We start from the raw sequence: 24,263 nt of genomic DNA, 5'->3' as shown, positions 1-24,263 counted from the left end.
ATATATATATGGCTTAGGATCAGTGCCATCTACCTACACTAACGTGTTCCCCTCGTTACGGGCGAGATTTAAAACCGAGCTGTGGAAAGTTCGAGGCAAAAGCTAGAGTCACAGGCACTCTTGAGGCGGCTCTACTTTAACCCAATAATTTCCGAAACAACGCACGTACGACATCTTTCATGGTAGTATTCCTTAGTCCAGAATCGTAAATTTCGATTGTCCACGCATGAACACCACGGGAAACAACATCCCCGACGGGGAGTCCACAAACATCACCGCTATTATATTTCCATCGTTCAGGGAAAAGTTCACCCGCGATGGACCGCGCTGCATCGTCACCACGTCGCCCGCCTTCAACGCAGACACAATCGCGACTTGGTTGTTCCTATTGAACACGACCCCGTTGGACGCGTACATGTAGCACTTGATCGTTGAAGTCGTGCACGAGACGTCGATTCCGGGGGGGGACAGGGCGATGCGAAACTCGCCACGGGTACTGTCCACGCGGACTCTGAACGTGCCCGTGAGCGGGTTGGTGGCGGCGGCACACTGCCACTTTGACACACTCGCACATCCTTGAATCGATTTCCCTTGATTCGTCAACTCCATGCCCGGGGAGTGCGTTTGACAGTCCCATTCTACAGGCTTCACGATCGGAACGGGCAAAGGCTGCGGACGCTTCTCCAGCTTGAGATACTCCAACATGGACGCCAGCTCGTCCCGCTCGTCGTTGGTCAACCCCTCCATCGACACTTCCTTTCCAGTGCGGAGAAACGTCAGCACACGGCGAAACAGATGCGGGTCCAGGTCCAAGAAGTACGCCGCGTCGCCGTCGGGTGTCCACTGTCCAGACCCGAGCAACGCGTGAAAGTACGTGTCTTGTCCACGCAAGAGGGTTTGTTTGGACGTTTCGAACGTCGTCCCGCCCACGTTCAACGAGACAATATTCGGATGGTTGTTGATATTCGCCTGCACCCGGGCTTCGAGCTCGGCCCACTCAGCCATCTTCGCTTCCAAACTCTTCGTTTCGACATCAACGTGGGCTAGCGCAGAGCGAATCGCGGTAGCCACTTGACCAGCCGATTCGATCGAGGTTGTCATGCCAGTGCCACGTCAAAACTCGGAATGATGCCTGGGAACTGCACTACAGTGTGGCCCAATTGCCACGTGAATTCCAGTGAACTGTCGTAGCTAGATGTACTGGGACTAGACAGGTAAGGTATTGATGGGGCATCAGTGCAAGTTGAGTTTTTATTCTCGTGAAACTGAAATTGCACTTGATTGACAGGGCGATCGAACTCTCAGCTCCATTAAATAAACCTTCCTTGGACACTGTGATGCCCAAAACACTTCAAAAGGGAAATAGATCGAATCGAATCTCGCCCTCGAATCGACTCACGAATGGACGCTATTGGCTAATCCAATTTCGAGTTCGAGTGCAAGTATATTTACCTACCGTTATTGTCACAAAGACTATACGGTGCGAAAAGCTGTACACAAATCCCACATATAAAGATCAACTCTGCCATTTGCATTGTGCGACTCGATCCTCTCATTCTTGAATTGACTCTGCGATGAAAACTGCTGTCGTCCTGTCTATCGTGGCCATGGCCGCGGCCAGTGAACATAAAATACATGCCAGCGTGCTTGAATCGCTCCAACAATCGCCCACCGTTAATGTGTTTGTGCTCGTTAACTCCTTGCACAATCCCTCTATCCTGAACGACGATATCAAATGCTCCTCTTCGTTCCAAAGTTCCGAACTATTTGACTACAAAGGCTTGACCAAGGAAGAACTCTACAGCATCGCGGCTCATCAAATCGAATGAGTTCAGTAATATCCTCAAAATCCACTTTCCTGTGGCGTGAGGATATTTTGGCCTCACTTGATTAACCTAACGGTACTCTGTATCCGGACGGGCTGAGTGAGGAACACGCCGCTATGCTAGTGTGCTGACAGGGAATCACTTAAGAGCACTTCAAAAGAAAGAAAATGTGAACCCAAGAATGTGCCCCGCGAAGAGCAAAAAAATATATCGGAAATCTGGCGCCATGCAACCTACAGTAGTTAGGTTGAAGTGCAGTCTTCATTTTCCGGAGTTTGGCGCATCACCAGTGGGTTACTTTTGCTAACCCCCGGCAATGCACCGTTCCCCTCACGAAAATCAGAAGCAAGCCTACCTGGGCTACGCTGCGAAAGTATCGCCCGCCCACGCATATAGTAGAGAACGGTCAAGGTGCGGCGAACTCCTGGCTATAGTGGCCTCCAATGCGAATTCACAACTGTTGCAAATAGATTTCACGTAGCGACTTGATTCCGTTATTGTAGGGCTGCACTGAGAATATCCCGTTAACCGTTGCAAATATATTTGGGCACATCCTCCTAACAGGAGATAAATTCAAACTGTCGCAAGGAATCCATCCCACAATTTTTGTTAAAATATTACTTCAGTAATAAAATAAAAATTGTTAAAAGTGTTACTACACCCACGGCCTTCGGTAAAATATTGATCGCTCAACCCATTCGTGTTGCGTGCAATCGTATTAGTCGGAGTGTCGAGTGTATCTGGGGGAATGTCTTTGAAAAGTGCGGTATAAGGAGTAGAGGTATAGAAGGTTAGGTTATACCTGCCAGAGAGTATCTACGATGGGCGTTCTCGCGTTTGGTTCAGATAATTAACACCATTGATTTGTCCCTAAAATGCATATTTTTACTATTCCGTTTTTCACAGTATAAATGATCTTCATTAAAGTATACTGGATTATATTGACCCTAATTTTTATCTTGATTAAACTGTGCAAGATTATCTTGACCTCGATTTTTATCTGGATTAAACTATGTGGCATTATTGAGGCTTGTATACCGCTTACGCTTTCCAATGATTCAAAGCTATGCCATACCTACAACACTATGAGCTGTACGAACGTCAGTACTGCACCTCGTCAGCACGAACCCCCCGTCGGTTGAACGTGTACGAATAATGCAAAAATCACGTTGTTTATCTTGTCAAATCACGGATTTAGCACAATATCTTGGATAGATTGATTCACCATGAGTACGGAAACGATACAATGAAATAGGGCAATTCCAACTTTGGGGCAATTAGTCAATAGGGATATACGATGATTGGGACGAAGGTTGACCATGCAGCCACCACATGACGACCGCATACACAGCCAGTTCGTCGATTTATCACCACTACCAGTGTGAATTAAAGTTTGTGCCTCCGATTTGAATCCAGTTTTCATCAATCTGGTTGGTGGTGATACCTTTTTCGTACTATATTGTTACAGCGCCGTTACAATAAATTTAGTATAGTGAGGTTACTACTGTACGTAGTATTTATTATTCATTTGGGTGAACAGGTCCAAATATATCATTCGAAGTATTAGCAACGTTTAGCCCATTCTGAAATGGTTCTGGGGGTTGCAGCTACTGTTGTGACAACTTATCTAGAATATATACGTCGAAGTGTAGACTACAAATAGACACATGTAAGCAAAGCAATCAACGACAACAGGCCTACGTATGCTAAGAACAACATGCGAAATGGACTAGCAACCGAGTCGAACACGTTTCCAAAGGATCAAAACCTGTCGAGAAATTTGGCAATATATATATTATCTGTTGTATATATTTCCCGACTGCATACACATCCTAGGCATCGGCCCATCCTTCAGCATTGTGCAAGCGGACATCGGCGTCCATGTTGGGACTGTTTCGAATCGCATAGAGCAGTTTGGCTTTCAAGATCGCTTTGGTCGAGTAGGCCGGGAGGCTGAGCGAGAAAAAGCACGTTTGAGCATGAGGCAGGTACAGATCCGGCTGGCTTCGTGCACCTTGGTCATGCGGGGCCTACCCCAATATATATATATTTGTCAGGACCAAAATATCTGATATGACTAGACAAATATGATTTAATACCGTCCGTCGTACCTGAATTTTAAAGTTCATTGGAAAATCCTTTGCGGAATTCGGCATGCGACTGCGCGCCCATACAAACAACAAGAACAACGTGCGGTCGTCGGGGGAAAATTCCTCGAGCACTTGCCAAAACGCCACAATATGGGCACTGGTCGGGTCCACATCCTCGTACTCTGTGCATTGCTTGAGCAGCGCCACGTCCACTTCGCGGCGGCCGCACACGAGTGTTTCCAGCTCTTTTGCAGTGAACAATCCCGCGATTTCCATGGGAATCACCGCACTCAGCCCTTCTCGCAACGCCGCCAGTTGGGGGCCGCTCTCCACCAACCGTTTGGCAAAGCTCAAGTCGACGTACTTTTCACGCGACGCAAAGTCCAACTGCTGGGTCTCCCCGTCCGGTCGTAGTGGCACCTACACAAATACACCACATCCAGTCGGAACACATATATCTGTACTACTATATATATATCCGATTTTTTAATATTTACAGAACTACTATGCTCAATGTGAAATTTACTAGTATATGTAATATGTTTACATACCCACACAACACATCTAGTCCCGACACATATATCTGTACTAGTATATATTTCCGATTTTTGAGTATTTACAGAACTGCTATGCTCAATGTGAAATATACTAGTATATGTAATATGTTTACACTCACACACCACATCCAGTCATGACACATATATCTGTACAACTATATATTTCCGATTTTCGAGTATTTACAGAACTACTATGCTCCATGTGAAATATACTAGTTAGTATATGTAATATGTTTACACTCACACACCACATCCAGTCACGACACATATATCTGTACTACTATATATTTCCCATATTTGCCATCTTTTTTTGATTCGTCCAGTAGTTTGTACTCAAACGACTTATACGTCAAACATACTAGTAATCATTAGGTCATACTAGTAATCGTTTCGTAGCAGTAGGTAGTACTAGTACTAGTACTGGTTCGTACCTCGGTCCCGTCGCTCAAGTGCGTGGTAAACGTAAACTGTTTGCAGTATTCCACGGCATCTCGAGACAACGGCATCGCTTCCAGCTTGGTCAGTGTATTGAATGCCACCACGTCAATGTCTTCAACGTGATGCCGATTCAGCGGCAGACCCACGAGCGGCCGCCACACCACGGACGGCAGGTCCAGACCCATTTGCAGCCCATGGCGCACGGCCGTGCCTACCAATTTGCCCAGAAACCGATGCAATTCCAATGCAATCGGCCCCACCGCCGCGGAAATCGTGCCGCAGCTCGGGTTGAGCACAAACTTGTCTTGGTTGGTGCCACTGCCAGACCGTCGATTCGGACATGGTACCAACAGAGGTAGTAACCCTTGTTCGCCCTTGGTAAGTTCCACTTGATCCATCTACCACGCATGATAAAGTGAACATGTGGTTCCTTTCTCTCCAACAATATATATATATATATGAAAGATTGACATATTTGATTATTCTATGAAACATGTGATTCCTTTCTCTCCAACAATATAGATATATATGAAAGATTGAGATATTTGATGAAATATATTGATTGTATCATCCCATTGGAATATCGATTATCATACCTGCAATTCGTCCACGATTTGCTCAAACACTGCGCGGTATGGCCCGCCGTAATCGTTGACCCCTTCGCCAAGGAACTTGACTTTAAATGCCCGCTTTTGCCCGCCGTGGCCCTTTCCAGTGTACGCTCGTCGAAAGCCTACATACATAATAACAATACAAAATTATATATACCCGTGAGTGTATATATATATATATTGGGAAATATCCCATCACAAAACCAACTCTATCAGTGATTTTTTAAATATTGAACACATTGAAAACACCGCATCAAAGTGCACACAAGCTTGTTTTACAACACACAGAATTAAATGAATTCAATACTTTGTGGAATAAAAAAAAACAATCAGGAGCTATCATTTCCTGGATACAAACATCCAGTCAAATCGGATATAGTCGATATAAATAGATATATATAGATCCCAATTTTAAACATTGCATCTATCTACGATATATATAGTCGATATATATATATAGTCAATATAAATATATATATAGTCGATATAAAAAAAAAATATATATATATATATGCGTAGGTACCCGAGTCACTCCACGTGCGCATTTCGCGGTACAGTTGGCCAAACACAGATTTGCGGAGTCGGTCCGACGGCGACGGACACAGCGCGAGCTTGGATGGCTGTGCCTGGATCCGGTTGATTCTCAAGATGCGGATCTCCCTCGGGTCTTCGTACTCGTCTGAGGGGAGGGGCGTGGGGGTCGCCGTCGCCTTGAGCGTAGCGTCCCAAAAGCTCAGCTTGGTGCTGGTAAACGTGAGGTGGCGGAGGACACTGCGGTCGTGAAACCGAACCAGGGGCAGACTGCGCAGGACCTTTTGGTTGAGCATCATGAGCACGGCTACCCGCGGCTGCAGCTCCTCTGCGACGGCCTCAAAGGGCAAGTTCACCACGTCCACGCCCACAGTCGCACACAAAGCGTTGATGTGGTCTACAAGGGGAATGTCCTTGGCATAAGTGCCTTGAGCCAACTGGAGGAACTCGTCAAAGCCAAGCAAGCGGGAACCGGTGGGGATGGACTCTGGACTGGGGGGTGGAATCGTGGTGGTGTCGGATTGACCAATGTCGATGCCATTTCGCTGGATCAACACCAATTCTGGCAACTCGATAGGGTCCCAATACCAGGCATACCCTCGTCCTTCGTCGCCGCCTTCGTTGCCTTGGGTTTCCACGCGATACCACAATCGATTGCGGTACACCCCTATATTATCATATGATATATACAACACCATTCTATAAGTCGATGATTCGAAATTGGATAAAGAGGTATAGTAACAATCGATGATCGACCAATCAACCCCCCCCAGATCGCAAATCAAGTCGCCAATCCAATGCTTGTTGACCAACAAGATCGAATTCGATGTATGTGACTTACAAATTTTACATACCAAACTCAATCGATAGATTTGGGCACAAAAGTCTATTAAATTCATAGCACAATAGAAAAATCGAATACAGTTATATATACACTGACGTACCCAACACAATCGCTTCTTCTGGCGCATCCAGAGCCCGACCGCCTTTGCTGATAATCTTGACGCGGTCGCCAGTCACAAGCACCGTGGGGCTGTCTCGACATACTTGAACACATCGCTCCACAGACGTATCCACATCGATGGTCATGCCCTTAGCTCGGATCGATACGCGGCGGTACCGATTTGTGCGCCATCGGCAGTAAAACGCATAACTGGCCTGCATAAACGCCAGCGGCAACACGTCGTCCCGACCTGCCCATGCATGCAACACAGACTGTAGCTCGACGTGATCTTGGTAGAGCAAAGTGGACGACAAGCCTGGGTGCGATACCCACTTGCCGTTCAGAGTCACCTGGTCCCCGGCTTTGCGAAGCCCAATGCACGGGTACAGTGTCTTGATGTGGCGATCAGACTTTAACCCATCAAATGCCACGCCTAAATCGGTCACAATGTGCTCGCCATACTTGATACCATCCATGAAGAAGCTCAATTTTCCTATCCAGACACACTTGTCATATATGTATATATATATACACTCGCAGAATTCAAATTAGTATATATTTACAAGTTTTGGTTCGAGTATGGTTTGTTTTTGGGTCTAAACGGGAGGAGATACACACACATAGATTGAATATTTCACCCAAATTGGTATATATATATTGGCGGATTGTTGAAATCGACAACATGTAGGATTGGCTACAACGTTGCGGTATGATATTGGGTCAAACAATTGCCAAATTCATTCAACGAATTACTGCCCGAGGAATATTTTCATCAAAGTATGACATATAACACCACCGATCCATGGATTTGGATACAAATCATCTATTACTCCAACGTTTGTCAAACTCAATACGTTTTACATCCTATATCCATCCACAACCTAAACACACACGATATATAAATATATATATAGTACTACTAATACTACACACGAGATATATAGATATAGATAGATAGTACTACTACTACACACGAGATATATAGATAGATATAGATATAGATAGTACTACTACTACACACGATATATCTATATATATATATATATAGATAGATAGATAGTAAGTACTACTACTACTACACACGATATATATATATATATATATAGATATATAGATAGTAAGTACTACTACTACTACACACGATATATATATATATAGATACATAGCTAGATAGATAGTAAGTACTACTACTACTACTACTACACACGAGATATATAGATAGATAGATAGTACTACTACATAGTAGCCGTAGCCGTACCCGACTCCATGTTGAGGCACACCCCAATGGTATCGCCAGCGTTAAAGTGATCACCGTAGATGCGCTCGGTCGAATTGTGGTACGTCGCTCGAAAATTCACAAAGCCCCAGCCCTGCCACCGCCCCAAGTTGAGCGACGGCTGGCCCTTGACATGCTTCTCACACACGCCAAGGAATACACTGCCAAACTCGGCGTGATCGACGCGCACTTCCCAGTAATGAATGCCGCTGCTAAACCCGACGGTGCCCAGACTCAAGTTCCTCGCTTCACCAGACGTGCACGTGACCGCGAGTCCGTCGTCGCTCACGCTCAAGCTGGCGGCAAACGTGGCTTGTTTGTCCAGTGCAAACAAATGCTGGGATTGGGCTTGCACGCGCCCTTGGATAGGTGCCCACGACTTTGCCTCGGGTTGCCATAGGCTGTGGCTATACTGTCCGTGCAAGTGACTGCCATCTTGGGTCAGTTCGTACAGAGTGCCCGGGACCCACCGATCGCAGCCAAATTTGGCGTGCCACCCCATGTCCACATCGCCTTGGATCATGCCGAGTTCCACCAGTTGAATCGATTCATCCACGTACTGCCCTGCCACGGCAATCACCGCATTCATGTCGGGGTATTCAACGACGCCGGATATGCCAGCGGCGGCGGCGTTATCAGTGCGATGAAGCCGAAAGATGACGCCGAGGTGGACGCGGTCTGTCGACGGCTGGGGAGCTTGGGGAGTCGGGAATGATGTCACAATGTGGTTGTCGCTGTCCACTTGGACATGCGTGAGGTCGTACTGACCATCTGCACCCCACCGGTACGTGTACAAGGCATCGTTTGGCCACCGCACGCTCATACCTATGCAAATAAACCATTCAAAAATGTATAGTAGATGTGTGATTTTCACTTGAACAATGTGATTTATATATTTAAAGATAAATAAGGTGTCCATGAATGAATTTGTTTCATAGCTTGAATTTGACCTGCTCAACCTACACGACTAATCACAATATTTTTATTGTTAAAATAGTCATAAATTAATTCAACACAAAATGCATTTAAAAAAATTCATATCGAGTTTGATCTGATCGCGTTTTTTTAACTTTATTTTTTATTCAGAATCTTTATAAAATAATTATGCTGCACAAGCAATCCAAAACGAGTTCGATATAAGAGCAATAAATATATATATATACCTTCGCCTTCAATGCCGCTCCATGGACTGATACCTTCAACGACGCCGATACTGCCTTGGCCTCCATCTTGATCTCTCCATTTCCAATTCGGACCTCGGATCACTTTGCAGCCAATGGTTAGGGGGGGGGGGGCTGCTATCTCTTCTTCTTCTTTGACTGGGGGGACTGTGGTCAATGGTAAGAGCTCGTGCTGACTCAACTGGCCACTCCAATACTGCGACGCTTCGTCACTCAAAACACCTATTTCAAACCCATGGCGAGTTTGATCGTCGAGCACTTTGAACCCATGATGTGCGGCAACGATAATCTGGTGTTGGGCAGGGGTCAAGAAGGATGCGGAGATGGGCGGGCCAGTCGCCGGCGACCTCGACTCGACGGCAGCAGCAGCGGTCATCGGCGCCGCCGACGACGACATGGCGGCGTTCTGATCTTCGGATGACATTTCATCGTCGTCGTCGTCTTCTTCTCTGGTTAACACGGGCACCACAAGGGGGGGGCAACTCGTCGACGTGTGTCCCACTTGCACGACGTTATATGGGAGTTGGTCGAGCTCGTGTTGGGTTTTGATCGCGTGGGCAATCCGCCGTTGATTGTTGTGATCCGTCGACAGAATACATGTAGTACATGTCGACTGTACGACCAACGTGGACGTGAGCTCCATCAAACTTTGCAGGTACTTGGACGCGATGGGAAAGTGTATGGCTTCTTTCGTCAGCCGAGCCACCGTCATCGCATGCAGGCGGGTGGTTGGGATACACGCGAGCGCCGACTCTGGCACATGCGGCACCAGCCCCGATAGGATGCGAAATGCCTTCTCTTTCAACGTCATGCTTGGCGATCGAAGCGCGTAGCTCCACGCTTGAACCAGTGGGGCCGGTTGCTTTGATGCCAACAATGTCGTGAGGTATTCCGCCAGCCCAACATTGGGATGGACCAACACGTGGCTATCGTGCCACACAGACGGGAGCATGCCGCCGCCACCGTCGGAGCAGTGTAACGTCGACAGTTGGCTCGTTACGATGGCTTCGACGCCGCAATCCCAGTGGATCTTGGCGTACTTGCGACGGGATGCCATACGAATCTGGTCATCGATGCATTGCACCAGCGATACTTCTAGCCGCGGACTCATCGTGTCGACAGTCACCGCTTTGAATAGCTCCGACACGGTCGACGCTGGCGACGTGTACGATGCCACAAGCTTCAAAAATGTACCCACAAGCTCCGTGGGTACGTCGTTGAGCAGATTACTCGATCGAGAGGCCGCCAAGATGGTCAAGAGCAGTCTGCGACAGTGTAATATCGCTAATGACCGCGTCAATTCGGCAAAGTCTGAAGTCGGGTCCACCGTGGATGGCTTCACACGTGAGGTGGTCGTGCTGCCTGCAGTCGCCTTGAGGTCCTTGGCGAAGTACCGGCAATCAAAGTACTCTTCGCCCACGTATTCTTCCAAACAGTCTTCGTGTTGACCCTTTTCATAACTAGACCATATACTGTCAAATTTGATACTAATATATGATGGGGAGGGGGGGGCAATCGAATCTCGCGCCGACCAAACCGATCCACAATCGAAATCGGATTGGTTGTTGAATTTCATTGACAAGGTTTTGATTGGCGAATAATTTTGAGCTCATCGGAGGTAGCCAATCAAATCGATTTAAATCCCAACGAGAAACCACGCAATGAAATTTCACTCGAAAGCACAATATATGTTATATATTACACGTTGCCATGTCAATAAAATATACTAGTAGTAGTATACCACGAGCACAAATTGCAGGAAAAATATACACTATATATATATGTAGACTATATACCTCGGAGCACTGGAAGGGGTCCAAATAGCATGCAATATGGGAGAAAACCCGTCGATGGGGTACTGAAATGGAAGTCCACCCAAGTTGAACGTCAGCCGCTCTCGTCGGTTAAACGAAGCACACGGGTACATGCCTACAACAGGATTAATAATGACATGGTTGTGGATATATTATAAAACTGGAGTGATCACTATTGACATGGTTGTGGATTTATTATAAAACTAGAGTGATCATTATTGACATGGTTGTGGATTTATTATAAAACTAGAGTGATCATTATTGACATGGTTGTGGATTTATTATAAAACTAGAGTGATCATTATTGACATAGTTGTGGATTTATTATAAAACTAGAGTGATCATTATTGACATAGTTGTGGATTTATTATAAAACGAGAGTGATAATATGTACAGAAGAATCGGCAGTATTGAGCCAATTAGATTGACCAGCAGGAAACCCGCATCAAAAAAGTATGACATCAACAATTCTTACCTTTTTATATATCGTTTAAATAAATCCAAACCACATGTTTCTACTTTACAAACGAGACACCTTTTTTTACATTTTTAAAAAATTAGTCGACACAATCGATCGATATAGATGAATCACCCAATAATAATGTCCAAATATGTTGGGGAAACAACCATATAACAGCGCTGTTTTAGAATGAATTCATCACAGGGGTAACAATCATATTCAATCAATATAATCATATTTAATTATCTGTACGTAGGATCATCAATGGCGTTTCCGTCTGCATTATACATACACATGACCAGTCCTCCATGACTTTATATATATATAGGTAGGTACCAACCATACAACGAATAACCCATGTAAAACTTATAAATATACTTCAAACTTGTAAAATATACCTCCTGCAAATTGGACGCCACGAAATGCTACGCCCATGTACTGGCCGTTGAGCGTGAAAAACAGCAGGCCGGCATCGCAGTCGACGCCGCAGCCAATCACATCGCCGGATTTCCACTTGATACCGTACGAACTGCTGTTGCCGTGCCATTTCATCTGCCGCCATCCATCATATGCCCATGAGTGCGGACCATCGCCGACGCCGTCGCCCCGCTCAGACGCCCCGCTAAACGCCGCGTCTGCCCACCCGATCTGGATGCACCCAGAGGTACTCAAGGTCGCTTCGTAGTACCTATAAACACAGAGTATCGGTTAATATATATATATATATATATATATATATATGACCATTTGCCGGTTTGAACGATACAATCAGGGGCCCCAACCGAAGCAAACCCGCCGCCGGCCGATCCTTCCACGAGCATGTCGTCGTTGATGGTCGCCAAACCACTCACGGGACGCAACGGATTTGGTCCTTGCGGGATGCTCTACAATATTTAAAAATAAATATATATTTATAACCAATACTATTATTAGTTGATACCGCCGTGACAAGTGGACTCTCGTCTATCGTGTCACCAAAGGCCTCTTTTTGGTCTTGTTGCCGACGGTCGTCTGCTTCCAACGCTTCGCCATTCGATAAAATCCACGTCAATGCTGCATCCACGTTGTTGCGATTGGCAATCTAACCATCCACAGTTCAACTCACTATATACAAAACTATATAGCATATATCAATAAATACTGTGTATAGTCAAATAAATATATATATATATATATATATATATATGTACAAGCACTATACATATCGATTTAAATAAATAAATACTATATGTATATTTATATAATCCATACATACTATGCACAGTCAAATATATATTTATGTACAAATACTATACATATCGATTTAATTAAATAAATACTATATGTATATTTATATAATCAATAAATACTATGTACAGTCAAACAAATATACACTATATATATGTATAGGTCGAAATAAATAAATACTATGTACAATCCAACAAATATATACTATATATATATATAGATCGAAATAAATAAATACTAGATATAGATATGGTATCCGTACCAGGGCTTTTCGACACCACGTGAGTGGGAATCCCATTTCACTGAGCTGTTCCAACAGGATCGGCGACACATCCGGCCGGGTACTTGTTGAAGACGTCGGAGGTGATGGCATCCGGCCAGTCGATCGGGCAGTCGGCTGTTTCACCAGTCGGTCCATGTCACTGGAATGCTCAAAGCAAAAGTTGATGGCGGCTTCGACTTGGTACGAGCACTTTAGCAGGGCCACGTCACACCTATGTCATACAACCATAATCATCACGAATCACAACACACTGATTACGACCGTACCATTCCCGGGGAAACCCCATCTCCATCATTTGCTGGCATAGCGCCGACGGCGGGGCCGACGCATCGTCTAGTGCGTCAACCCCACCCGGACACTGCACGTCATACCAGAGTTTGTATCGCTGGACCCAGTGTTCCTCGAGCAAGCTAATGTCGGATGGGTTTTGCGTGTGAATCGTAGCCACTTGAAACAGCAACGGAATGCAATCGCACAAGACCAGGTCGTTCTCGTCATCTGATTGGACGAGCGACCCCAGTGCACGGAACCCCACCAGACCCAGGAGCAGCCCCATGAGATGGTCGCGATTCTCATTTGGTTGGTCTTGTGATGGGGTTATTGGGTCAGTCAATACACTGGTTAGAAAGTGCGGCAAATTCGATTCAACCAGGTGCTTCAAAAAGGCTCGCGACAGATCGCCACCTTTGCACTCGACGTCTGGCAGCGCCGCAATGTCCTCCAACGGCACTCGGATCGGCCGATTTAAAGTACTCAAACTCAACTCGGTCGAAGCACCTATATATATATATATTATAACCATCAGAAAAATATCATACCAAAAAATAAATCCTATACATATATATATATATATATAGTCAACATGTCATGAGGAAATCCAAGACAACATGAAGAATAGATATATAATACACTACACATATAAACGTCAATTATTTCGAATATAATATATATAAATATAATACATATAGAATCTTTTATATTTGGAATGTAGTCGGGGAATGAAGATTTGATCGCGTGGGCGACCATGTACAAAACCGTATGTACATATGTACAAGGTCAACCATATATATATCGTACCCGCGGCGGTATTTTTCTGCAAGAGCACTTCGGCCGAGCCTTTTTCGACATCCAATGCCACCAGCACGCCCTTGGCACCCCGAAACATGACTTCTTGGGTCGTCCCATGGCTTTTTGGCAAAATCTGAATCACCATGCCCACTTGAAGCCCTTCAATATGTCCTCCCAACACACAAAGCACTGCCAACGCCCGCGATTGAAAGTCTACCAACAATATAAATATATATATATTCGAAGTTGGAGAGTTTGGGGGAAGGGGAGCTCAATCGAATGAGTAGCAGCAATCGATATACGACCAATCAAAACCCACAACACGAATCAAGTAGCCAATCAAATGATTATCCACTCACATTCGACAATTCAACATTATCGAAGTAGTGTGTGTGACATTGGACGATGTTTACAAAAGTCAGTACAACCAACGAATCTATTAGATTTGGCAAAGAATCAGCCCAATAGCCAGCCAAATATTACAGACAATATATATATATATATATAGAACCAACGGTTACCAAATCGTACCCGTGGAGTCGGGGGACAAGGCTTGCAAAAATACAGATTGCAACAGAGGCGCCCACTCTGACGCCAATAACAATGAACGCAACAGCAGCACCACTTCGACACCGCAGCCATGATGGAGCTTCAACGTGGGCTTTTCCGGTACACTTATGCCATGGTCAGGTAAGGATGATGATGGGGGCGGGACCAACCGACCGAGAAGGTCGAGGAAAAATCCCACCAGTTGCGACGCATTGCGGGAGCTGTCGGCGCCCATGTACACGTCATCCGCTTGAATGTGTAGCGTCAGAGGTGACAAATATGGAAGCAGTCGACGTAGCAGCTGTAGTACACGTTGTTGAATCGCAAACGTGCCTAGTATGAAAACATTATTCATGTCATGTACTAGGAATAGTAATACTACTAGTAATAGTACTAGTAGTCGTAGTGGGCACACGAGCATAGGTGTCGACATAACCGAATGTATGTACCCAAGAATCAAGAGCACAAAGAACGATCGAACGAAACCGATTGCAGGAAATCCCGACGGACGTTAAAATAGTGTGCGACTTCAATTAGTGTGATACCAATCACCACAGCACACCTTTTACATGCAAAAGGCAGTACAATGTATCGATCGATAGATTTGGCAAAGAATCAGCACAAAAGTCCAAAATATTGGGTAAAAGACAGCAAAGAATCAGCACCATATTGGGGCAATCAGTAGTATATTTGATCATTACCTCGTTCCACGAGCTGCAGCAACAGACCGAGCCATCGGCCAGACGACAAGTGCTGGCGGCAGATGGCGGCGCCGCTGACCGAGTGCAGGAGCGAACAAATCTGGTAGCAATAGTGCTGCGGCCCCACATCTTCCTGGCACGCATTATGGAGTTCCGTGTAGAGCATGTTAAATACACTCTTGCCGAGGGTTTCAGGCCCCGACGGCTGCCGCACCAACGGGATCGTCGTGTTCACGTCAGTACTAGTACTAGTGCTGCTTTCTTCGGCGTGGCTGCTCGTCGCGACTTGGGCCGCTAGCAGATGGACCACCTACAGCATATAAACAAATCAATAACCAAACTTTGTGAAACCTTGTTCGACACCACTACAATGCATATATTTTGTGGATTCGGTACTTCCAGACTCCATATCTCGTCGAATCACGAAGCATCGACGCTATTGGCTCGTATTTAAAGTGTTCCCCAAAATAGAGGCAAATTTGACAATAACAGAAGCAGCCAATCCAATATAAAGTGTTATATAAAGTGTTATATTGGATTGGCTGCTGCTGTTATTGTCACATTTGCCTCTATTTTGGGGAATTGATATGAAATCGCCAAGTAATCGAGCAAACGAGTCTATGATTGGCTACAAAGAATGAACGTTGCAATATGGTTGGCTAAAAAGATTGATTGTAGTATTGCAGTCACAAAGGTCGTAAACTGAGTTTTAATCTTTGTGAAGTATAAACTTTCAAAGGTGGTTTATTCAATGTTGAGCCAAACACACAATCTAAACAAGTAGATTCCACCAATATATATCCGAAATCTCTAGCGTGATATTCAATTTAAAAAATAAAATAAATATAATATTAATAGTTTGCATACGGACGTGTATAGCGCATGCACAAGATATATCTTTTTCCTATACCTTGAGCGCGGCCTGTACAATAGGTTTCGTGGGGTTGCTGTTGTCGTCTGCCAACAAAGGGCATGGCGAAGACACCGGCGATGACCTGGCTTCGTCCAGCACGGTTTGCAAAATGCGGAATATACCCATGCGAGAGATGAACGCGTGATCGTCCGGTATGATAATAATCCCCCAAGCCTGCAGCACCACCAGTTGCAAGTCCGAGTCTTTTGCCCATGTAGCTCGAGACAATAGCGCAGCGAAATGGCCATACAATTGCTCCCATGAGTCTCGGACTTGGCGCTGTAGCGTCGAGCCAACCCCGCCCAATGCATCCAAGTAATGGGAGGTACCAGTACCACTGGGCCGAAGACTCTCTAACGAGTCGTGATTGCTCACCCATTGGAGCACCGCACAGAGTCCGGCGCTGGTTTGCAGCCCTAGCTCCACCACAGCTCGCATTGCGTTGAGCCCAATCATGCGAAGGTACGCGCGCGAACAGTTGCGCAACACCATCGATTCCAACCGCTGCAGTTGTACCCCCGCTTCCACGAACCTATATGAAAAGACATACCCATGTGATATTGTCGATTTGATAGTACAAATATTTGGGGGTGCAATCGAATCGATGCGCCGACCAAACCACAATCGAAATCGGATTAGTTGTTGAATTTTATTGACAAGGTTTTGATTGGCTAATAATTTTGAGCTCATCGGAGGTAGCCAATCAAATCGATTGAAACTCCAACGAGAAACCACAACACAATGAAATTTCACTCGAAACCACTATATTGTCGATTGATTACCAGTAGGTGTTTACGTGCGCTCTCAATCGAATATGAGCAGAATATCCCAATCGGCCACGACAATATCGATATGTTGACCAATCAAAACCCACAACACGCATCCAGTAGCCAATCAAATTATTATCCACACTCGTATTCAACCAAATCCACATCGATGTGAATCAAAAGTCTGCCAAATTTAGAGAAAAGACAATATATATATATCATTGAAATTGATTGCACACACGTGGAATGAATATATTTGTACCTGGACACGAGCATGACGATTTCCGAGAATGCTCGCTCCTGCAACACGAGGCCGCGGACGGAGGGCTGTAGGCGCAGCAAGAACCGCGCGCGGCGGGTGATGAGTGCGGCCACGCTGGCATATGTCATTGCGTTGGCATTCTTCATGCGGATGCCCCATTCAATCACGCGGTGCGCCGACCGCCAGATGTGCAAAATGTTTTCGCTCGGTCGCGAGTCTGGTTGACTCGTGTCGATGGCTGTGACGTGGCCGTGCCACAACATCGCAGCTAAGACTGTGCGCTTGGCCGTTTTCATCGCTTCGCCTAGGAGAAACCGCCGTCGTGATTTGTAAAAAAAGTAGAGGCAACTAACTACATGGCGAGCTCATACTTTAAACGAGAGGATACAAAGCACCACGAAATATGATTCAACATGAAAAAAACGCTGCCTACATTATCTTTGGACAAGCGCAAGTGTTTCAAAGGTCAGTACACCATGTCACAAGGCTCACTACGAGCTTTGGTATAACGTAAACTGCTACTTTGAGGGGCCAATTTCAAAGCAAGAAGCAGCAGCCAACATGATCACACACACCATGTCATAAAAGGGATATTAGACATGTATATCATACCTCCCAATCGTACAAACGCCGACTCGCCTGCGTGTTTGGTCACATAAGCATCCACTCCATCTCGACCACTCAGCAACTCTTGCAGGAATGGACTCTGGTTGTCTACAGATCCAGTTGGTGGCAACGGAGGCCACACAGCTTGAAACCACGCGAGCATGGGCCGATGACAACGAGGAGGATGATGATCGTCCAAGTGTCGTCGAATGTCTGCCAGCGGCAACCCTCCAGCAAACAATGCACTGTCCACCCATTCTTGGTACTCTTCCGCCGAAGCATCTGCCGACACGGATGTCGCATCCTCCTCCGCCGCCTCTTGCAATCCCGTCAAGTCTGCCAAGAATGGCGTCGTGTCGTGCGCGAGAAAGCTCGAAATGTACGCGCCGACCAGCGTCGATGCCGCCAAATACAGCACGGCCCGCATGTCCACCGACGCCGCCGCCTTGGGGCTCTTGCACTCGCCCGTAATGCGTCCGCTCGTGTGGCTCTTGGTGTCTTGGTACGTGCCTGTAAACTTTTGGCCATCAACGCGAACCCGCCCCGTGACCAGACACGTGCTGCCCTGCATCCACGTCTCTAGGAACCTCACTTTGGTGCCTCGGATCGTGCCTTGCAAGGTCACAGCGTTGGTCGACACTGATTGCCCAGTCAATGTATTGGTGCTACTGTCGTTTTCGTTGCCTTGTTGGGTCAACTCGACCACGTATTGCTGGGCAGGGATAGTGCCCGCGGCGCTGCTTTTGAGCTCCCATGTGCCGCCAATGTGCACCTGCAGCGACATATGGTCGTGGTCCAATCGCTTGGTCAGGGCCACGCAAGCAGGCAGCAACTGCCATGCAAACTGCACCCGCCACGCCGGTGTCATGAGCGCCAACGCACTCAACAGCGGCACACTCAACCGCTCAACGTCTAGTACTTTGTGCGTATACTGGACAAATGTGTCAAACACCACGTCCTGGTCCAAGCTACTACTAGTAGTACTAGTACTAGCCCCACTGACGGACGATGGTGGTTTTTGCAGTGACACGGGGTGCGTCGATCGGCGCAACAGTGTCGCAGAAGGAGGACCAGACGGAGGGTGGTGGTGGAACGTCGGCACCAACGTGACCTGGTCGTCCCGCTGGTACAATCCAATGGCCGGGTACAGCGCGCCGTACTGCGTCAGTCCATCAAATGCCGTGCCCCAGTCGCTGTCGTCGTCCACCAGCCCAAAGCTCAACGCGCCAGTGTCCGTATTGAGCCGGATACGCACCGTGCTACCCGTGCTAAAGCCGTCTCCATAATCGCCGCGGACCTTGCTCCGGTTATGCCATAGCGCGCGGGTACCGATGAGTCCCCAGCCTTGCCGATCGCCGCCCACGTATGTCGACACGGCCGCATCACGCGTGCATACGCCTAGAAACACGTGGCCTTTTTCACACCGGTCGAGGCGCACCGCCCATTCATGCAGGCCCGTGTTGGGTGCACACGCATATGTGGATAAGACCATGCCCCACTGCTTGGCCGTATGTTGCTTGGCGCTCGAGTTGTTGTCGACCAACGTCAGGGTTTCCGCACATCTGGCTGGGTCAAATTCCAACGACACTGGCGACGACAACGACTGGCCGCTTCCCCCAGCGGCAAGGCTATGGAGGCACTGAAGCATCCCTTCTTGAAGTGACCGAAGCAGGAGAAGTGCCGTGGGACGAGCGCCGTGGATCAGGGGGGCATGGCCAAACGCAGCGGGTGGCGATGGGTCATATTCCTCCGGATGCAACCGGATGTGGCGAAGCAACGCATCGACCACCAGCGGCAAGTCGGACCAACTGTCGTACGTACGAGCTTGCTGTTTGTCGTATAGCTGCTGGTACAACTCTGCCACCTACAAGTACGTACATGAATATAAACCAAGTCGAGAATGACGTACGTGTTCAATCGAGTGTTGTTCCGATGGCGCTAACTTGGGGCCATCATCCTTGCCGCCTACTGCATGACAGAGATCCACAACCGCTTGAATCGAGCACGTATCTTGGTTCAATCCTTCGCGAATCGCAGCCGGGGACCACACAAGCTTGGACGTAAGTAGTAGCGCAGCGTCGTCTACCTTGAAGCTGGTATGGTTACTCACAACAGGCGTAAACGACACTGCCAGATCAGGCAGCGCCAGTCGCGTGCACATCAAGTCCAGCTGATACATTCTCAACGCTGTTGCTGGTGTCGAGCTGTTGGCATGGATGTCGTCCAGCAGCGTCAGGAGCAGCCGATGCCGACTCGCGTGCGCTGGGTAAAAGTGCGCGAGGCCACGCACCCATGTAACAATCGCTTGTTCGCCAACACGGCCACGGTACTGCTCTGCCAGGGGATGGCTCATCCTGTCCACAGCGTCGTATGAACGTGTAGTGTACCGCTCCACAATCTGCTTCAACGCGGTCGGTACAGGGTTCGGATTGGCTGCGGATTGCCCCAGACCCACCGACGCAGGCACAGTACCCACCACATCCACGTGAAACAAATGGAGTTCCAATACATGCAAGAGCACGACTTGGCCAGCGGCCACCACCTAACATACACATATAAATCAACGTATTCGAGTCGTATCCATATGTTAATAGTATGCAACACAGTATACTAGTATTATTCACCACACCAGGAAAGATATATATCTTGTCTCCATATCTTAATAGTATGCAACACAGTATACTAGTATTATTCACCACACCAGGAACAATATATATATATCTTGTGGATTCGGTACAGATTTTCAGATCCTGTCGAGTCGACGCTATGAATTTGGAGCGGAGTATTTGATCGGCTCTTACGGACAAATAGATTCAACCAATTAGAACTCCAGCGTAATTTAATATATTGGTTCGACAAACCACGCGAGTTTTGAATATTTATAGCGAATTCACAATATATATATATATATATATATATAGTTGTGTTTCTCCTCAACTGGAGCGAGACATGGAAGAATCATCGACACAACCAAATGGATGAAGCAAAACAAACGTTTGGACGCGAATCTCATATAGCAGGCAACGAACATATAATTAGTGTGAATTCTAAATTAGTGTGATTCCAATCCCCACACAGGACAACGACTATTTTTGTTTCCATACAAACTATTCGTACAAACAATCCATCGACAGAGTTGGCAAATCAGCCCACAAGTGTCCAAATTGTATAGGTAAAACGCCAGCATATACGCGACACTGTACAGCATGCAACACGAGGAAAGAAAAATATATAGGCGACACAGTCGTACCACATCATCATTACGGTCCAACGACGAGATGGCGTCGGTTGCGCTGGCGGCCGTCGTAATCACCTCGTGATTCAAAAAGTGCACCAAATTCGAATGCAACAGCAAAAACGTGAGCGGGTGGGGTACGATGGGGTTGTGCGCCGGCAGAATACGGCGATGGATGCTCGACAGGTACGCTTGGCAGTCTTCCAGCAAGGCTCCAATGCAATATAGGATGACCGTGGCGCCATCGACCAGGTCTGGCACTGGGTCGCCGCATAAGCGCCACAATTCATCCGGTGTGAATGGCACGGGCGGCGGTCGATCGGCGGTGGTTGGCGCGAGGGGGAGAGGGGGGAGAGGGGGGGGAGGGGGGGGCACGTCGTTGTCCTTTAAGCACCCCACGTCCGGGGACAACGACAACGCGATCGCCCGCGCCATGAGCACTTCCTCGTCCACTCCTATACAAAAGAACCATGAAGTATCGACGTATTGGACTGGGTACTTGGACGACCGATATGATTCACCATTTATGAGATCGCAGTACAATGTCCAGTCGATAGTCGAGTGCGCAATGACAATCGATATAAGCAAAAATCCAGTACATATCGATACAACTCAATAAGGTACGTGGTCGGATTTAATGTGTTCAGCCATTTCTACGACTTTGATTTGTTTGATTGGCTAGAACAAATCATTTTGACCAATATAAAGCGACTTGGGTACAACTCAATAAGGCACAACAATCATAGGTACTGACTGATCCATAAGGTATAGGGTAGGTGGGATACATACACAAGTCAATATACAAACAATCGATGGATACAGTTATACCACAGTCCAAATTTTGGGCAAAAGTAAGGCAATACAATCATATTGTTTATGTGTTTATTCTAAACTGGAGCGACATGGAGAATGACGGTACACAAGAATCGGCAAAAGAATTTAGCCAATCAGATTGCCGCTAAGTCAAATGAGTGTATGACTTCAATTAGTGTGATACTTCCAATCACCACAGCACACCTTTTACATACAAAATGATTCACAGTACCAAGAATAATCGATCAATAGATTTGGCGATTTAGTCCAAATTTTGGGTAAAAAAAAAGGCAATACCTTCGTCCAAATTCGGCATGTGCAAACTCATTTGCTCGACCAGTCGATCTTCTTCTTCAGTGTCGTTGTCCATGGCATGATGACGTTCTTCAAATCGACCTACACATATCCCGTAAATATTTATCTATTTATATATATATATATATCGATATTCCCTACATATAGTAAATATTTATATATATATATATATACAATATATATACTAGGGGAATACAATGTTCACGACATAATAGTCAAACATTCCCCTTCACCTAAAATATATGATTCATATTTTGAACAAACAATAAATAAAACACATGCTATAATTATGCAGATACTCGTCCCACTTGCCTCAAAACAAGAATGAAATGAAGTTGGTTCATAGGTATATATACAGTAGTATATCAATCATAGACAATATATCAAGCCCCATAAAAAAGATATGTGTGGAAATATATACAATAACAGTGTGTCATATCGTGGACGTACCCAATCGAGATCGGAGTGCGGCCAACGGATCCAATTGACCCTCGAGTTCCATGACGCTGGTGATGAAATCCATGGACGAGTCCATGGTCTTCTCCACAGACGGCGGCGGCGGCGACGGCGGCTTCATTTGGCCACTTAGTAAATGAGATCCCACAGGGATGAGGATCTTGTCGTGCCACGGGTACGACGACATGACTTTGACCACCAACAATAGCCCTTGCATCGATCGATCGGCGATGGCGCGCGCAATAAATCGGGCCAGATTCAGCGCCGTGTCCTCGGCCGTCAACGGCGGCAATGAAAAGTCGGGATGGTACATGTCGGCCTTCTTGGCTTTAGCAGGGGTAGAAGCAGCAGTAGTGCTGGAGCGCTGTTTCTTCTTCTTACCGCGTTTGCTGTCTTGCTTTTTGGGCGATATGTCTTGTCCTGTGACAAGGGGGTGGCACACGATCGTGCCATACAACAACGGATCCGTCTCGCGGATGGACAGAAGCAACGGGTGGAACACGCGCGAGTCCACGGGGTCCTCTAGAAGCTGAAAATGCACGGGTACGGTGACATTGAGCTTCGGGGCGGCGGCCAGAGGAGCGCCCCCAGACGATGGAGGACGAGGTAGAAGCGGCGTGGACGACGAAGGGGAATCGTCGCTGTCGCCTGCAATCTCGTCCGCGAATGGTTTCAACGGCGGGGGCAGTACCATGGGCGATGACGAGATGTTGTCGCTGCTGCTGCTGCTATCCATCATGTCGCGGTCGTCGTCGTTCAGTTCGAGTTCCGCGGCCGACGTCGCACGCAAGTCACGTCGACGTTCCCCACCTCCACTGAGCGCGAATTCAATATCCGACTTGGCTTCCATGAAGAATCGCGTCAGTTCTTCCACCCGCTGCCGACGCGCGGAATCCGATGAGATGCGCGCGTGGTTGCTGCTGCTGTCGTCTTTCTTATGGCTAGAGGAACTAGTACTGGTGGACGGTACTTTCTCCGCCATGAGCTTGACTACTTCGGCTTTTCCCGCAGAACTTAAATACTGCAACGAGTCCGCGGTAAGGACAGCATCGCGATCTGAACATAGCACCGCGAGTTCTCCCTACGACGACGTGAGATGCATGCCACATCATTATAGATATATGCACCAATATGCGCTGGGATCGGTTGTTGGAGGAAGCATTCTCATCTTGAAGCATCTCGGAAAGCAATGTCGATTGGCGCCGCTCCTTCTCCGCCGCGCCGCTTGTATCCATGTTCCCAAAGATCTTCTACCCTCGCTTTGTGTGGCCGCACTCGTTAGCTCCTCTATAAATGAATACCCCGGAAATTGGATATATTCTCCCTTCGATACAAATATCA

General features: G+C 46.9%; 2 protein-coding genes across 3 annotated transcripts; both read right to left on the bottom strand.

The window, feature by feature from the left end:
* Positions 1-192: 192 nt before the first annotated feature.
* Positions 193-1,101, bottom strand: H257_13042 (hypothetical protein; the record flags this gene model as incomplete). The annotated part of the gene is made up of 1 exon (XM_009840460.1): positions 193-1,101. The coding sequence occupies one exon, from the start codon at positions 1,099-1,101 to the stop codon at positions 193-195; it is 909 nt and encodes a 302-aa protein (XP_009838762.1).
* Positions 1,102-3,596: 2,495 nt separating this feature from the next.
* Positions 3,597-24,196, bottom strand: H257_13041. 2 transcript variants are annotated; one of them, XM_009840458.1, is made up of 25 exons: positions 24,050-24,196; positions 22,917-24,003; positions 22,449-22,547; positions 21,354-21,793; positions 20,013-20,645; positions 18,110-19,967; positions 17,498-17,801; positions 16,466-17,000; positions 15,556-15,865; positions 14,837-15,187; positions 14,315-14,518; positions 13,504-14,014; positions 13,217-13,448; positions 12,668-12,808; positions 12,472-12,611; positions 12,126-12,415; positions 11,250-11,382; positions 9,436-10,913; positions 8,255-9,097; positions 6,998-7,489; positions 6,046-6,720; positions 5,508-5,644; positions 4,905-5,309; positions 3,938-4,336; positions 3,597-3,856 (listed from the first exon to the last, which is right to left on the bottom strand). In XM_009840458.1, the coding sequence occupies exons 1-25, from the start codon at positions 24,155-24,157 to the stop codon at positions 3,659-3,661; spliced, it is 12,003 nt and encodes a 4,000-aa protein (XP_009838760.1). In that variant the 5' UTR covers positions 24,158-24,196; the 3' UTR covers positions 3,597-3,658. The 2 variants fall into 2 exon arrangements, with proteins under 2 accessions (XP_009838760.1, XP_009838761.1); XM_009840459.1 differs by lacking the exons at positions 3,597-3,856; positions 3,938-4,336; positions 4,905-5,309; ... (1 more) ...; positions 6,046-6,720; positions 6,998-7,489 and having other exon boundaries at positions 8,194-9,097.
* Between the last annotated feature and the right edge of the window lie 67 nt (positions 24,197-24,263).

Source organism: Aphanomyces astaci (assembly GCF_000520075.1).
Source record: "Aphanomyces astaci strain APO3 unplaced genomic scaffold supercont1.44, whole genome shotgun sequence".
NCBI classification, from domain to species: domain Eukaryota; phylum Oomycota; class Saprolegniomycetes; order Saprolegniales; family Verrucalvaceae; genus Aphanomyces; species Aphanomyces astaci.
The sequence above is the reverse complement of the archived record's forward strand: the minus strand, read 5'-3'. Positions and strand labels throughout refer to the sequence as shown.

Coding starts and splice junctions, on each gene's coding strand:
- H257_13041 (XM_009840458.1), bottom strand. CDS start 24,157: ATGGATACAAGCGGCGCGGCGGAGAAGGAGCGGCGCCAATCGACATTG. Junction 15,188..15,555: donor GCTGCAGCTCGTGGAACGAG/GTAATGATCAAA, acceptor TTTTCATACTAG/GCACGTTTGCGATTCAACAA. Junction 11,383..12,125: donor TGGCGTCCAATTTGCAGGAG/GTATATTTTACA, acceptor ATCCTGTTGTAG/GCATGTACCCGTGTGCTTCG.